Source organism: Grammomys surdaster, unplaced genomic scaffold (genome assembly GCF_004785775.1).
Source record: "Grammomys surdaster isolate TR1022 unplaced genomic scaffold, NIH_TR_1.0 251, whole genome shotgun sequence".
Taxonomy (NCBI): Eukaryota; Metazoa; Chordata; class Mammalia; order Rodentia; family Muridae; genus Grammomys; species Grammomys surdaster.
In genome coordinates, this window is record NW_021604692.1 from 2,696,971 (window position 1) to 2,714,229 (window position 17,259).

The following is a 17,259-nucleotide window of genomic DNA, read 5'->3' on the forward strand; positions in this document are numbered from 1 at the left end:
CTACAGCTACTGAGTGCACTACTTAGAAGACCAGTAAGGAAGGAACAAGGGAAGCCCGAGGTCAGTTTGACATCAAACATGCTCTTGATGAAACAGGACCTTGTTTGAAAAGGATGGGGCCTGTGTACACATTGACAATACCAGTTTCCCTCAGGTTAGTGACGGTGCTGTTGTAAGCCATAGAAGGTGGGGCTCTGTGACCAAGAGATTGCTATTTGTACCCCAAATTGGGCAATACTTATGCTTCTTGTCTCCATTACCTCAATTTGAAAGCCTGACACAAGATTTTCTGGCACAGTATTATTGGGCTGCTGCCTTGCCTCAATAGGTGGATATTCACCATTCTGAAGGCACTCCTAAGAAGTGCATTTGCTGCATACTATCAGGATGCACACAAGCTCTTGACAGAACCAAGTGCTTCATGTAATACTTCCTAAAAGGTAAGCCTAACAAAATCTGAATTTATAAAAAAGATGGAGGGAGATAGACCTTCGCAAAGACTGGTTTTGTTTATACTATTGGTTTAGATTTGGTACTAGGTTCTCCCAGTATGGTGGTGGGGGTTTTGTTGTTGTTTGCTTTTTTGTTTTGCGAGCAGTGGGTCATTGGCTTTTTATTTTTAAGATAGGGTCTTGTACAAAGACAAGAATTTACCATGTAGATCAGACTAGCTGTGAACTCAAGAGATTCTTCTGTCTTCTAAGTGCTGGGATTAAAGGCATGCCCTGCCTACTGGTATTTTTTCTTAATACTGTCTCATATATCCCAGGTTTGATCCTGCCTCTACTTTCCAGGTGCTAGACATGAACTGTACCTGGTTTTACGTGGTACTGGGGATTCAACACAAGGCTTTGTGCATGCTAAGCTAGCCCTTTAGTGTGTCACATCCTCAGCTCATGCCTCTAGGACATGTCAAATGATTTAAAAGGACAAGAGATGTGTTTTCCCTTACTGGATAAAGAGGAGGTTTGCCAGTATTGTTAAGTGAACTTGCCAGTGCTTTAAGATGACATTTCCCAGTTGATGGTGTTTTGTGTCAACTGTTAACAGCAATGGTCTGAAAGCATCACCTTAAGCAAGAGGAACAAACAATCCAGTATTCTGTCCTCCAGTCAGGTCCCTGGGGTTTCAGTGGTCTGTAGCAGCCTCACTGAAGAGGTAAGTGTTTTCTGATAGCTTGAAAGGCTGCTAGTGTCCACATGATCCTGTTCTGTGTTGGCCGTGGGGCTTTTGTGGTCCTTTAGTGAATCTTACCAATAGTTTTGGCAGGATGAGAACTTTTCTTGGCATTACTGAGGACTTGCTGGCCCTTGACCCCCATACCTCTCAGAGGTATGTTGAGGTGCCATACCTAACCACATATGTTCAGCTCAGGTGCACAGTGAGGGCTGCAGATAGCTCATTCTCAGCCTTTAGTATGAGTATTTGGCTGTTTTATACAATTTTTGCTTGAGGTTATGATAACTAGTAATGTAACCAGGCATGGTGGATCATCAACTTGAATCCCAGCACTCAGGAGGCAGAGACAGGCAGAGCTCTGTAAATTAGAGTCCAGACTCATTTACATAAGTTCCAGGACAGCTAGGGCTCTGTAGAGACCCTGTCTTTTAAAAACAAAACAAAAACTGGCATTTGTAAATGTGTGTGTGTGTATATATATATTCAATTTTTTCTTCCAAACTCATGATAATCAACTTATTCCCAGCCATTTTTCTGTCATGTTTCCTAAAAGCTTAACCTAAATGGCCAGATGACCACCAGTAAGGTGAAAACTATGCCAATCAATGCTAGGGGAAGTGGTCTTTTGTTTTCTTTCAAGGTAGAACTCCAGTTTTGCCTAGACTTGGATGTCAGCTACTGAATGTTCAAAACTAGTTTTCCAGGCTCTTAGCAGTTGCTATAGCAGCTTAGATTTGGTCAGTTGGCTGGGCACCAAGCCAACCGGATAGAGCACAGGTGTCATTGTCACACAGCTGCAGCCAATTTTTTTTTAATTAATTTATTTAATGTACATGAGTAACACTGTAGCTGTCTTCAGATGCACCAGAAGAGGGCATTGGATCCCATTACAGATGGTTGTGTGCCACCATGTGGTGCCTGGGAATTGAACTCAGGGCCTCTGGGAGAGCAGTCAGTGTTCTTAACCTCTGAGCCATCTCTCCAGCCCTGCAGCCAAATTCTTGCTTGGTTGATGACTGAACTTAGGCAAGGTGTGACACACAAAATACTTCTGCGGCACAGTCTCCAGAGGATTGTGAGGTGACTGAAACTTGATTGCATCACAGGAGACCTGCCACCAGTGCCAGGCACCTGATGGGCAAGCACCCTAGAGGAGTACTTTTTCCTCTCTAACATGCTAGGTGCCAAAATGAAATTGCAGGTTTATTTGTCCAAGGAAACCTATTAAAAATGTCTGTGAACCAGTCGTTGGGCAGGGAAAAGTGAACTCTGTTTGTAGGAAGATGTTTCCAAACTAGATTCAGAAGGACCAGGACTGGATGGCAGCGCTGCCGCTGCCGCTGGGACACAGTCGGAACTCAGTGGTGGGTTTGTTGTTCAGTGTTTATTAAGTAGATTCAGTCTGCTATGTGATATACAGTCTCAAAAGGAAAAGGAGTCCACATACTTATGACATCAGTGCATTTAGCAGTAATACCATGGGGATAACCGCTCATTAACAGCTCATTGGTCTTCTGGTAAGTGAGGGAAAGAGGGTGTCGGCCTGTGCTAGTCATTCCACAAACAAAACAGAATTTAGTAGCTGCATCACGTAGAAAGACACATCCTAAGAATTAAAGTATTAAGCCACATTTACTGGGAAACTCACCATACAGAACACAAACACTTTATAGAGCATTGAGGAGGCGGTCCTCACCTGCTTAGAAGAGCCACATTAAGTTGCATAGGTGCATATCTGTAAAAATATAATTTAGCGGTGAAACAATTGATTAATAAAGTCACCTTTAAAAGTTGGTGCCATCCACTGCTTGCGGTAAGTGCCTTATGCTTACTGTCTGGAGCCCCTGACCCTCCCCTGAAGTGCTTGTGTCATCTGCACTCAAAGTCACAGTCTCACTTCACATGGAACTCGTGCTCTTCCAAAGAGTCTCAGTCATGCCAGCAGATTGATGGCCTCTCGTGTTGTCCCTAAATCCTGCCTGGCTTGCTCCTGAAGGCCCATGAGTCCTCTTGACCTTCATATTGCCTGCTGCCCAGAGAATAGTGTCCTCCCAGAGCTGGGCAGTAATGTCCTGCATTAATGTCTCCTCTGTGTGCTGTCCCCCACCCAGCTGGCAGGAGGTGCTGCCGTGTGATTCCTAAGGGACACATGATAGAGGCACCGGCATCTACCAGGCACAATGTGTTGGCAAATCTGAGTTCCAGGTGGTGAAGGTTTTTGTTTTTAGGTGGAAATGGGTACAAAGTGAGAGGTTTTGTTTTGTGGCTTTGCTAAGCAGATGAGCTAGTGAGGTGCAATCTTCCTCCTCGAGCGTGCGCGTCTTGCAGAAAACACAGGGATGGGGCATCTGTACATGTAAACAGTACACTTCCACTGAGTCCAAAATTAGGAGCAAAATACAAAGGTTCACATTAGTCTTAGGTAGATACAGGCAAGAGAGGATTGAGCTGTTGCGCTCAGAAACAACAAAACAAAGTCTCTAAAGCACCACTAAATTATATAAAAATCAGACCACGGACGGATTGAAACTGGTATTCTGGTGAAATACTTTACTATCTTGTAAAAAGTTTTACAAAAAATTACAAATTAAAAGTATCAACCCTCTGAGTTCAAAGCAGCATTTTGAGAATGAACTGGTAGTTAATCCTGTAACCACCTGTGGAGTCATTTGTGGCCCTTGAGAAACAGGGAAGGACAGATGGGTTCCACCCATTCAGAGTCCTCTGAGACCCTCCTGGCCCTGCCTGCCCCTCCCCAACACCGTCCAGGGGAATAAACTGTCCATTTGTTGAGTGGTGAGAGGAAAAAACTCCTTTCAGATGGGTCATGTACACTCTCACTGTCTAACAGATCGTCCACCACTTCTCTCGGTACGTTCAGGGATCTGCTCGGCAAGGACTCTGGGACTGGTATAGCCTACACTGGCATTTCCACTGTGACTCTAGATCACCCATGATTACTTTGTGCCCTGAGGCTTCCATCACACTGAACTGGCTGTAGGACAAGGCTGTGGGAAGCTCCTCCTGGGAAAAGGCAGGCCCAAGTCAGGAAGGGAGGGCTTGAAGCTGCATCTTTTAAAACAAAAGGAAAACAAGTTCCCTGACTGAACTAGGTAATGGAATCCTGTGTCCACACTAACTTGCTCCTGATATGGCTGCTGTGAGGCGTTGGGACCTCTTCTCTGGGAAGAAGCCCGGGTCAGCATGCCAGCATCCACTATCGCTCTGGAAACCATCAGCACTGGCACTGGTTCTGTTTCTCTTGAAAGCAAAACACATGGAACCTATGCTCACACCATGCTCTGGGAGCAGGCTGCTGGTAGCTGGTCAAGACTGCTTGCAGCGAGAAAACACCACTTAGATATAGATTATGCTCGTTCTTATAGATGTGTCCTGTGGGGGGTAGAGGAAGGAGCCCCTGCCTAGTCTCTTCTCTCCTGTCTTCTTCCAAAAATGCAAGCCATTTGTGTCTAGCTTGTGTACGGCCTCTGGGAGCAGACACAACATGGTAAGCAATTGATAACAGAAATTCTAGGGCGGCGATTGTCTCTGCCAATTTTCAACATCAATATTTTCACAAATTGCCTGGGGTAACATTTTGCAAAAGATCTACTGATTACTTTGTAGTATTCACACACAAAAATAAATATTTACACAAATTCAAACATCCAGGAGTCCTACTGAGCAGGTGGGAACTGGGCACGTTTGGCCAGCTGTGGGGAGGCCTGGGCACTGGAGTTTGTGCTGTACGAAGGGGGCTCAGGTATCCTGGCCCAGTCCAGGGACCTGGTGAGCGGGCACATGAAGGCAGAGGTGGTGCGGCTGGGGAGGCATTGTAGGCCGTGTGAAAGACCACAGTTAACCCCAGTGTGGAAGTGTGCAGGGTGGGGAGCCCTGCCTTACAGCCCTGAATCTGAACAGGTAGGGCATCTGCACTGGCACTGCCTGTCTACCTGTTTGAGGGGTAGTCTGTCAGACTGCCACAAGCAGTTCCTGCCATAGACCAGTTTGGGAAGGGGCCCTCAATCTGGGACCAAGAGTGGCTTTTTGTGGTCATCTTAGTGTCCACTCAGCCCTGGCTCCCTTGAGACCTCCTTGCTCTGAGGGAAGAAAGGCAACCGGGCTTCTGCCAGCTCTGGGCAGGGGCAGGCAGCAGAGTGCTGCTGTCATGGCTACGGAGTGTTGAGGGAGAGGCCCCCTGGCCTGCTGAGGTCTGGGTGAATCCCTGGTTTTAGCAGCACTGGTAGGTATTGCACAGAGCAAGAGGAAGTGCCTGTCAGGGAGGAAGGAAACCAGGTCAGCTTTTTCTTGTCCCTTGTCACACTCCAGGGACTGGGTTTCTTACAGGACAGGCTTTTCCAGAAGAAAGTTTGGTCCTAGGAGAATGCAAGTAGGTCTCCACTTCCACCGACGATCTGATCCCTTTACTCCCATCATGAGGTGAGGAGTGGGAACCGTAATCCACCCTTGGGCACACAGATGCTTGACAAGAGAAGTGGCCCTGAAGAAACGGCCCCTCTAGCAGGTAATCTGGGAGCTGGGAAGGGCCTGTGTTCATAAGACCTGGGTCCTTGACCATCTCCCAGTGTTCTATCCTGTCAAGTGCCCAGCTAATGGCACGCTGCTGGTTTGAGGGGCCAAGCCCCTCTGGGTCTGATTTACCTCTCAGCAGACAGATACACAGCGTGGGAGTTGGGGAGACAGCCATTCAGAACACACTTGGAGCACATCCTGGAAAAGCCCACGCTGGAGTGTGAGGTAGAGTACAGGTGACCGTGTGACTGGGACTCTGTTGGATGGGTGGCTGCTTTTGTTTGTAGTGACTGTGGGTGAGGTCCCTCTGTTTGGCAGTGTCCCTGTGGCAGCACTGGGATCTGCAACAAGACGGCCTAGTGGAGTGTGGTGGCCTTCCCAAGGGTATGCTGGGCACTCAGGACAGTGAGCTGGCACCCAACTCTGCTGGCCCCCAGCTCCTATCAGTGTAGTGATATGGAATGTTAGGTACAGGGATACATCCTTCTGATTAGACAGACACAGACTGGCAATCTGTACAAACACAAAAGAATCCGTTTCAGAAAAATAAATTACTAAGGGGAGAGAAAGGGTCCACTTTTGCTCTTCTCAATAAATATGCAATTCTGCTCACCTAAGACTTGAAAGGTAATTATGGGGGGGTTCTAACATCAGGGTCCACAAAGGTGATTCTAAATAGAGCTGGAGCCCCTGTGCCTTTTCAGGGGAGCCTCAACCCTTTTAGAGCTGCCCCACTGGCCTCTTTCCAAGCAGGTCAGAGCACCCATGTGGTGAAATTAAAAAAAAAAAAAAAAAAAGTGTCCTTGTGCCCAAAGTCTCAGATGCTTGGAGTGCAGCTAGAAACAGCTCTTTTGGATCCCACCTCTTTCAGAAAACAGTGTACCAACTGGTGAGGCAGGAAGCTGGGTCCAGGCTAGGACAGCCTCCTTTCCCTGGCGTCGTGCACTCTGGGGGGCCATCGGGGTCAGTTCTGCTGTAAAATGAGGTTTTCCAGTTCATCTGCAGAACGCAGCAGGAAGGCTGCAGACTCTCGGTAGCCTGCGATGAGCTGCCTCACAGCACTGATCTCCGTGGGGCTAAGCTGGGCGGTGGGCATGGTCCTGCTGGTGCTGTTGCTGGAAGGGGTAGATGTGGGAGGAGTGGGGGTAGAGGCCCCGCCTTTCATGCTGAGGTCTGTGGGCCCTGTAGAGAGGGAAAGATGATTTAGTGTTTAAAGTTTAGAGGAAGCCTTAGCCCCTGTCTGCATCTGTGCATAGAATTGGAAGCCCTGGTCTATTTCCCCAATGGCTATATTATATTCCCAGTACTTAGAATGGCATTTTGACATGATGAGGGTTCTAGGTTAAGCCTTATTGCCAACCATATGACAGGCAAAAGGGAGGTGGAGAGTTCTACCCCAAATCATGTGGCAATGAGGAGGAATGGAATGAGGAGGCATGCATCAAGAACACAGGTTTTGGCATCAGGCAAAGCAGGGTTCCTGCCTCCTCCACCTGTGCCTTTCACTACTTTCTGAGGACTCCACCAGACATACACCCCAGCTCTGGGCCCAGGTAAGGAAGAGGCAGCTTGAGATGATGAAGACGAATCACCTCCCATTAACTCCTGAGCCCTGCCGCTCTCCAGGTGGTAGTCAAGGTTGGGACAGGAATAACAGTCCAGGAAGGAACTGTGCTACTGGCACTGTGAGAAAGCTGCTGGCATGTTTTGGGGGCAGTAGGGTAGATGTGCCCTTTCTCCAGAAGAAGGCTGAGAGGGGAGACTACAGAACAGCCACCATCAGTCTGGAGAGGCCGTGAACAACCTGCCCCTAGAGGGTTTATAGGTGCTTGTGGATAGACGACAGGCATGGTTTACTTTGCCTCAGCACCTCAGCAATTCTTCCTCTGAGGAGTTTCACTGTCCCAAGTGAGGAGGCTGATGCTCTTGGGACAGAAGGGGACAGAGGAGGACAAAATAGTCTGCTGTCTGTCCTCTACTGGCTGACCATGGCAGGAAACAAAGCAAAGCAAAGCAAACAAACCATCAAAAAAGCCCAAGCTCTTAAAACCCCTGGGGAGATGGGGACTACCCCATTAGGAGCTCTATGGAGTAGGCTGCCAGCGCTAAAATTCAGCAGGTGCATACTCAAGTCTTTCTCTGCCAACTCATGGGCAATTTCTAACCCCCTTCAAGCTTCTGATTCTAAAGCAAAGCAAGAAGCCGCCTCTGGGGAACAGGAACATCCATGAAGCTTGGGGAAGCACAGAGCCCAGCAGACAGGCTTTTCCACTTTCCAAAGAACTAGCTGTAGTGCCTACCAGGAGAGGCTTCTCAGCAGGCCTGGGGCTTCTGAAATAGATTCCCAGTAGACATGGAAGTGACTGGAGCTTGAAAGGCCTTGTTGTAGGTATTTATCAAAAAAAAAAAAAAAAAGCAATGAAGAGACCTGAGGAATGCTAGGCCATGCCCTTGGTGACTCCTTGCCACTGTAGATAGTTCATTTCCCTGGCTATTGCCCATTCTTCCTCTAAGTCCTTTGCCCAAATCCTTCAACCTGGAGGCTTTCTACAGGAGCGTATGCTGTTCTGTGTCATTAGCATGTCCCTACTTCCCTATGGGTTTTGATGGCTATGCTTCTCCGTTGCTGCACTTATACGGCTGTATTAGAGATGGACAAAACCTTGTCTTTGGAGACATCTACACTAGAAGTAACATCTAAGGACAAATTGTGGAAACAACTGTTGCTAAAGAAAGTTGGCACAGCCCCTTATTGGGAAAAGAAGTTGGCCTCTGTGGCTGGACAGTTTGTTGTTGGTTTTTAATTTTTAAAATTTTTATATACATGGTGTTTGCATGTATGTCTGTGTGAGGGTGTCAGATCTCCTGGACCTAGAGTTACAGACAGTTGTGAGCTGCCATGTGGGTGCTAGGAATTGAACCCAGGTCTTATGGAAGAGCATCCAGTGCTCTTAAAACTGCTGAGCCATCTCTCCAGCCCCTGATTGGACAGACTGTAATGTAAACACAGTTATTTTTCCACTCTGACCAGAGAATGTAGGTAGTTTGCTAAAAAGTTTCCTTGGGGCTAGGAGTATAGCTCAGTGAGTAAAGTACCTGCCCCGGCTTCGATTTCTAGCACCACAAAAAAGAAAAAAAACAATACTCTTGGAACTGAGATACAGAACAGTTAAGCCTGTTACAGTCAAATATGGGAGGAAGAAGAGATGTGTATGACAAAAACAAAGCACAGGAGGTAAGTGGCTTCCATAGTGGTAGCTTCTGGTAGCTTCTGGATATCCCAATTGCAAGACTCAGAAGGGATGAAATAGGTTTGATTTTTTCTGGTTGCTTCTGATCTAGGCAATGCCTGGGGGTAACAAAGGCCACCTGCCACTGTCAGAGGTGGGCCCAGGTTTCTTTTTTCCTCTCTATCCCCAAATCTCAGCTCACTGTCCACTGCTGCTTAGGGAACTCTCCATCTCTCTAGTCCCTGATCTGTTTCTCTGGGCAGGCTCCAGGATAGCTATACTCTTGGGTTGCTAGTGGCCCCTAGTGGGCTAGCGTGGGCACAAGCCGCCTAGCACCCAGGCCAGAAGGGCGGGGTCTGATTTTATCTGCGCTCATTTCTATCCCCTGGTGACAACATGAGCAAAGCGGGGAGGGTCAGCCATTAGCAGAGCTGTTGTAGGGTCCAAGCAGAAGCAGACAATCACATGAAACGCTGTGACCAGGCAGGACAGTGGGAGGGATGGCTCTGTGACCCAGAAGCTACTGCTTACTTTCCCCCAGCTGCTGGAGGCACCAGTGCTCACACAAAAACGCTGCTCCTAGCAAGGAGGAAAATGGCCAGATCTCAGTCCTACCTATCTCTAAGGAACCAGCGTGTTCAGAGATGGGATTCATGGGGCAGACAGCTGCCTCCTGATCTCAGTTCTAGCTGTTGCTCATGTCTTTCAAAACCCACATACTCATGAGAGGTCAGGGAGCCACCACAGCTCTGGTCCTAAGACAGGCCATGCTGCATGTACCAGGTGGAAGCTTACCATGTGCTGCTGCCTGAGCAGGTCTCAGCCCCAGATCACACCTTCCTCTATAGCCATTTGGTACTAGTGTTCCAGAACATTCCAGCCTTTCTGATCCTGACGTCCACGTCAGACACTCAACTCTAGCAAAGGGACTGGAAGGAGAGTGGCTCTGGAACAGCCGTTCTACACCTGCTGTGCACTATTCTGGCCTAGCTCTAGGGATTAGGCCAGACAGCCTCTTATTTTAGGTTAAGGCGCATTAGAAAGGATGGGAGGCTAAGCCCAGGCAGAGACCTTCCAGACACGAGCACTTCCTTCCCAGTTGTGGGGCACAGTAAGCATGTAAGATAGAGCAAGGGGTGGGTGGAGATGGTCTGGCCTTTCTACAAGGGCTAGGAACCAGCCCTCTCCCTTGCAACTCAGGAACAGTCAGGGTCTCCTAACCCCAGAGCTTGCCCACCAGCAATTGCTTTTTCTTCTGCCTGCCCCCTTAATGCCGCAGCTTGATGTCTTCAATCCCCTTCACTCCTTGGCCCCTGAATAACATGGAGGCACATTGCCTCTGCCTCCTGCCCTGTTGCTGAAAACATTCTCATCACAGAGTTGGACAGAACAGGATGATGTAGGCCAGGCACACGTCACAGCCCTTCTATGCTTAAAGCCTGTCAGCTTCCAACCCTACCAAAGCCTAGTAGCCCTGACCACTCCCTCCCTGTTGCTCCTGCTAGAGAAGGTCTTGATGCCTGATCTGCTCCCACGTAAGACAAAACACCTCATGCCTCAGGAGGTGCAGGAGTTATCTGTCTTACCTCCTCCTTCTCCCCACCTTGGTGTGGCACCTACAGCAGAGAATCCTGGGAAGCACTTGTAAAGCTGCCTAGTTTAGGCATGGAGCAGAAGAACCAACTCAATGTTTACCCATCACCCAGATGACTTAGATGGGGGTGCCATGGGTGGAGGGGCTACGGCTAGGCCAAATCCTGGCTCTGCTGCCAACTCACAGGGGACTTTCAGGGAGTGGAACCAGAGAGGTGCATTTGTAGTGACTGGCAGACTGAATTACCACTGGAGATGAAAAGGGAGCCCAGGTTTTCCTGACCTCATCTAAAGACTGGCTACTAACGGAGGAGCTGAGCCATTGCCTTGCTCTTCCAAAGGGCTATTGGGTAGAACAAGCTAGACACTACTCTAGAAACCAGGCCCGACTCCCACTTACCATTACTGTGATTTCCTGTCTGGAGGGAAGAGGAGGGCTGCAGGTTGCTGCTCAAGGACCCATAGCCACGGTAGCTGTAATTGAGGCCACCATTGACGTACACAGGGTCCTGGGAGTAGGCAGAGGCTGGCAGTGAGTAGGTGGAATGGGTGATGGCTGTGGAGTCCCGAGAGTGCTGCTTATCCAGGGCTATGGGTTCTTCCTGCAGAGGAGGGGAACCCAGGAGACAGCAAGTCTGGTCACTGTCATGCGTTAGGAAGAGCCTGTTTCCTGGTACCCACTGATGGGATTTGGCCTAGGGTATCCTGCTGTTTCTCTCTCCCTGGGCACTTTGCCCCAGGGATCTCCCCTGATTGTATCTCTCTATGGATATACTAGGTTGTCTCTGCTTAGTGTAAAAGATCGTCTCTGTGGGGGGTTAGAACTTGTGATCTCCTCGAGTCAGTCTCTTAGTGCTGGGATTATAGGCGAGCACTTCCATACCCAGTCAGCCTTCCTTCCGACAGCTCTGCGATCCTTAGTGACTAAGTCCTCTTGGTCTTAGCACTTCTTGACACCCTCTTCTCTGCATCCTTTCTGCCCACCACAGTGCTGTACTTGTAGGCTACATGACGGCTGCCCTCCCACCACCCTGTCCACCCCAGCTGCAGGCGTATCTGGATGACCAGTGGCCTCTCCCCGTGGGTGAGACCCCTTCCACATGGCCAGCATAGCTGCAGGTGTATCTGGATGACCACCGGCCTCTCCCCGTGGGTGAGACCCCTTCCACATAGCCAACATGAGCACATACTTGTGAGGACTGGTAGATCTCCAGGCGCATCCTCTTAGCTGCCTTTCTCGTCTCGCTCTCACAGGCAGCTGCTAGGATGTTCTCTGCCATGGCTGAGGTCAGGTGAGGAGGAGTGGGTCTGGTCTGCAGGCAGAACAGACAGTGCTGGGGTTTGAGCTGAAGGGTCCTGCTCAGGGGACGGCAAAGCAGGGGTTTGGGCTCCAGCACCTGCCTAACAGCCTGTTTTTCTCATTTGTGAAACAGGCCTACCAGGAAGTTGGGGTAAGGAGTCTGGAGGACAGTGACGGTGCCACAAACTAGGGTGGCCAGGAGGAGGCGCTCACCATCTCCATGCCGTTCTTCTTCATTCGGCGGCAGGACTTGAGGTATGTGCGAATGCGCTTGCGGGCCCGCTCCTGGAACTCAGGAAATTGCCGGCTGCATGACTCAATGATGGCCTGGATCTTCTCCTTGGGCTGCTTGGAAATGGGCACCATTCGGTCCAGGTTCTCATCCACGAATAGCCGCACGAACATCTGGGGAGACACAGGCCATGGGAGGGGGATGGCCCTGCCTTAGACCCATCCGTGTCCCACCAGCCCTGCCTGGTGCTCACATTGAAGGCCTTGAGCCGCTCGGGATCCATGCCCTCTGAGTCATTCATCTTGTCATTGTCCTCATGGTCATCATGGTCATCATCGTCGTCATCTGCTGCAGGGGCCCGGCCCACTGTCAGGTCCTCAGGACAGCCACTGACTTCAGTCTTGATGGAATCATAGCTCCCGGAGCTGTAGGGGGGCGACTGAAACCAGGAAAGAAGCAGAGACAAATCAGGTGGTCGCCTGCTTGGTCTCCCATGGTAAGCTTGGGGACCAGGTGAGCTCACCCAGGTCCCCACCACAGGTTCGGAAGATCCTTGGCAAGCTAACCCTACTTCCCACTGTGAGCTGAGAGCAACAGTTCTGCCCTCAGTGTCTGGAGGCCCAAATGAAATAGCACACAAGGGCCTTGCCTCTGAGAGGCAATGGGTAAAGTGTCGGAGCTGCTCCCTCAGTGGCAGTGCCCACATCAAGATCTGCCATGTTGAGGGAAGGACACCAGAAAAGATTGCAATCAGTCAGCCTCTCCTGTGTGCCAGGATCTGTTTGGGCTTCCGGGGTTCCTCCTGGATCCCCAGGGGACTGCAGCCTTGAGTTGACAAGTGAACTGTCACCAGAGCAGCAAATGTTCAGTCTACCAGGGGGAGGAGCAGATGGGCTGGGAAAGGGAGCCAGCCAAGGCAGTAGGGCCACAAAGCAGGGTGCAGTCCCCAGCTCCCAGGCCAGGCTGTTTCTGCCTAGCTCCCAAGAGATTGCTCCAAAGCCTGGGAAAACAGGTGTTCAAGTAGAGCCAGCCTGCTGTAGCCCAGCTTTGACTGGGGAAGGACTTAAGCTCTTGGCTCCCACATAAATCCTTCCCCAGTCACACTGCAGCCAAAGGTGGCAGCCGCTTCCTTGGTTGGTAGTGTTCATTCTAGGACTGGTCATATTATGGGAAGGACACAAAAAAAGATTCCTGTGAGCCAGCCCCTTCTGTGTGCCAGGATCTATTTGGGCTTCTGGGGTTTCTCAGCCTTCACCGTCTGCCTGTTTCTCCTTGGACTATGGCTTCTGCTTTCTCCTGCTTCCCAGCTACTAGGTTGTCCCTTATGACCCAGCTCCATAAATACCTTCCTATCCTCAGCACCCTGGCTCTGAACTGCTGTCATTTGCTTTTTAAAGTTTGTATCTGTGGCATTCCCTGACTTCAGCATCTCTTCTCTCAAGGACATTGACATGTAGTGGGTAAGTTGGACCCAGGAGAACATGCAGTTGGTCAGGCACAGTGATGTAGCCACCACCTGGCCTAGAAGGACCTGGTGTTTCCTGAGGAACAACTCAACAGAGACATGTGGCCTGGTGCCTCTGGCCCTCAGACCCCTTTCACCATGATCACACAAAGACTTAAGGGGCAGAACTCCAGCCCTCCAGAATAACAGTCTGGGGTCAAAACATCTACAGGGCATAGGGCTAGCTACTAGCTGGCTCTGGACAAGTCAAATCTGCAAATGATTCTTTAGTTGAATCCTCTGCCAGGGCCAGAGCAGAATAAGAAAGCTGTCAGGAGCCCTCAGTGCCTTCCTCTGTGCCACTGTATGGCCATGGTAGCAAGTGAGTTGAGGGCTCTACTGAGCCAAATTTGCCTCCACCCTGGGACAGATGCTCTGTCTGGTCCCTGTACCTACTTCCGGGCTGATCCCCATGGGCTGTGCTACACACATGGCACCAACTTCATTCTGTCCCTTTAGATCGTGTCCTGAGCATGTGTCCCATCCCACCCTAAAAAAAGAGACAGGCCAGGGCAGAAGAGTCTGTGGAGAGTAGGCAGGTGGGTTCAGAGGAGCAGAGTTGAAGAGGCGCTCCTGGAGAGCTGGCACCTGTCAGGAAACCTTAATGGTCCAGGATAGTGTGTGGAATTATGGGCCATGATAGAGGAGTCACCTTACCCACCCTACACCCAGATCAGCTTGGTCAGAAGAGACATTCCACACCCCTTTTCTGCATCATCTGAAAAATGGATCAGGCAGATTAGCCATGAGGCCTGAGCTCTGTGCTGCCTTTTCACAAGGTATGTGTAGTGGAGAAGGAGGGTACAAGCCATGGTGCGTGCGTGCGTGCATGGTCAAAGGGTAACTCTGTGCAGTCTGTTCTTTTCTTCCACCTTTATGCAAGCTTGGAGGACCACACTCAGATCACCTTTAACAACTGAACCCTTTGTAAGGTTTTTAAATTTTATTATTTAGGTCTTACTATTATGGTAGTTTGGGCTGTCTTGACCTTAAACTCTCTTATGCAGTCCACGTTGGCTTCCAACTGCATGCTCCTGCTTCAGGCAAATTCTGAGTAGTGAAGTTACAGGCATGACCACCATGCTCAGCAATGTCTTACAGTTCTGTCACAAATGTGCCACTTGCTGCTATTGCTTACAGCAGACTGTGTTCTGGGGAAGGGAACGGGCCGCAGGGACACACATTACCTGCCACTTCTCCATCAAGGCAGGAACCATCAGACCCATTTCACAGATGAACACTTGTCAGTGTAGTAAGACCTATTTGGGGCAGGCGCCCTCAGCCGTCTGCCGGTCTAGTGCGGCTCTAGGAAATCATGGTGAAGGGACCACAACTACTGCCCTGCCTCGGTCTCAGCTCCACTACAGTATGTACGACTCCAGCCTCCCAGCATCCCAGAGCACACAGCCTGCGGCCCACACACCTCAGGGGTGCTCTTTACCCCATACTTGACGCGGCTCCGCAGCCCATCAGTGCCGCAGCTGTCTGAAGGGTAGGACGGTGTGCCCAGGGCTGCGCCGGGTGCGAGCTTCTCACACAGGTTAATGGGCTGGTCCTCAGCAGCGGCAGTGAAGTCCATGGGGGCTGCAGCTCCGTTGCCATTCATCTCGGGGAAGGCGGGATCACCCTGGGTGCTGCTCGAAGTGGATGGGTTCAGGGTAGAAGAGCCATTGCCGCTGCCGCTCTCAGACGAGGAGTCATCTGGAACAAGAGCTGTGGGTGAGGTCCTGTCCCTTCACCCACTGTCTCCAAAGGCCCTGCTGGGTGGAGTGGCCTCTGCAGCTCCCCCAGAGCACCTGCACTGTTACCCAAAGCTGAAATGTGCTCTGCTCTCTGTACCAGATGCTCTGGGATCTGAAGGGAGACTCAGGCTTATCACCTGGGCTGAGGCAAGAGCAGGGAGTGGGGCCACCAGGAGCTAAGTGGTGTGTCAGCATACACAGAGCTAGAGGTTTCTCTTCACCTCCAAACTTACAAATGCCAGAGACAAGCTCCATGTCAGGCAGCCTACACAGGTCTCAGACACTTCCAGGGCTGCAGAACTAGCCTTATCTTGCTGCTCAAAACTGCCTCCCCTCTTCCATCTTCATGTCCTTCTGCACAGGGGGCCCTTGAATTTCTCCTTCCTCTGTCTGACAGATCCACCGCCAAACTCCTTATCCATCCCTGCCTTCCTCTACAGAGCCTAGCCAGAGTTGTAACCTCTGCCCTCTGGGCCTTGCCAAGTGGCCTCAGATAGCCCAAAGCCAACTGCTGAGTCTGGGGGCTGTATCTCCTGTGTTTTCAGCTGGTCTTCCTGCGTTCTTGATGCGGGAGCCCCCTGCTGTGGAGAGTACAGCATTGCGGGATCCAGAGAATAAACTTCAGCTCCAACGGAATACACATTTTTAGATAAACCCCAGAATTCTCTCTCCACAGGTCCCAGTCTCCTGCTTCCTTAGCTGGGGCCACAGCAGCTTCTCTAGACCTCCTGGGGTCACGGTCAGGGGAGCACCCATGTGGATACCAATGGAGCTCAGGGGTCCTGGAGGCTCTGCAGCTAAACCCAGCAAGGGAAGGGGAGGGGTGGCAAGGGAACCCTGACCAGATCCTGGACCACCCTTTTCTCCAGGATGGGGTCGCGCTGACCCCACCCCCACTCCTGTAACCAGCAGATTATGAAGATTTAGTCCCCAGTATTGAGCACTGGGCACGCGCACCACTCGAGTGTCCCCATGGTGACTGAGCAGCTCTAGTACTCCAACCAATCACTTGCCTCTCAGCTGCCTGAGGGCGGGGCTAGTCTGCCCATCAAGCAGCCCAGGGCCCTGAGTAGAGGGGGATGGGAACGCGTGGTGCAGTGGCATTCCTCCCCCACGGCAGCCCAGCCGCTGCTCACCTGGGCGAGGCTGCACCACCCAGGCCACCTTTAGGCAACACTGCTCCACCTTCCCTTTATCCTGTGGGCTTGATTTCAAGCCCTGTGTCTGAGACCTCCCTGCCTTAGCCCTCTGCCCTCAAAGATGGGCTGAGATTTTCCTCTGGCAGTATAGTCTCGAAGGTTAAAGAGAAAAACTACCTGATAACATTAACTGAGCAACTACTGTGTGCTGGTCTCATCCTAGACGCAGGAGCAGTGAGGACTAAAACCAGGGTGCTGGTATGCCTGGGGGCCCAGCTACATTTTAAGGAAGTTTAACAGTAACTGGGGAGTTGAGGTATGACAGGTGGTACCTGCTCAGCAACGATCCAAACCCACCACCTGCCTGCCCGAGTGCTTCTCCTGTCCTCGGCACCTCTCACAGCCCAGGCCTACCCATCTCAGGGCTTCCCTTTGCCACTGCTAGCCCCTTATTGGACTTCTTGCTCTAGCCTCATGACCTTGCAGCCTGCCCTGCTGGCTCCCACCCTAACCCACTTAGCACCTGGGTCTCTAGGCTGGGTTAGGGTGGTGTCTGCCCTGCTCCTCCAGGTTGGGCCCATTTCAGTGGGGGCTTTCACGGTCTGACTCTGCCCTGCTGCCTCACCTGAGAAGGAAGCACTGCCCACTGTCCTAAGTATCACCCAGACAACCACTGGTAGAGAGCCGGCACCTGAGAGGCTCCAGCACTGAGGTCTGGGGAATAAAGCTGATTATTAGCCACCATGGCTAATTAGCTTCTGTCTGTTCTTAGCCACTTCCAAGTTATGTCTTCTACTCTGGGACCGT

The 17,259-nt window shown here is 50.8% G+C and overlaps 1 protein-coding gene across 2 annotated transcripts in view; it reads right to left on the reverse strand.

Moving 5' to 3' along the window:
- Positions 1-2,544: 2,544 nt before the first annotated feature.
- Positions 2,545-17,259, reverse strand: part of Nol4l (nucleolar protein 4 like) — a 73,865-nt gene continuing 59,150 nt past the window's right edge. The window contains exons 5-10 of one of the 2 annotated variants that reach the window (XM_028774990.1): positions 15,013-15,272; positions 12,321-12,506; positions 12,049-12,240; positions 11,726-11,848; positions 10,936-11,137; positions 2,545-6,894 (exon numbers count right to left, since the gene is read on the reverse strand). In XM_028774990.1, coding sequence (XP_028630823.1) covers positions 6,677-6,894; positions 10,936-11,137; positions 11,726-11,848; positions 12,049-12,240; positions 12,321-12,506; positions 15,013-15,272 — 1,181 coding nt within the window. In that variant the 3' untranslated portion in view covers positions 2,545-6,676. Of the gene's footprint in view, positions 6,895-10,935; positions 11,138-11,725; positions 11,849-12,048; positions 12,241-12,320; positions 12,507-14,994; positions 15,273-17,259 lie in introns of both variants that reach the window. The other variant, XM_028774991.1, reaches the window with a different exon arrangement.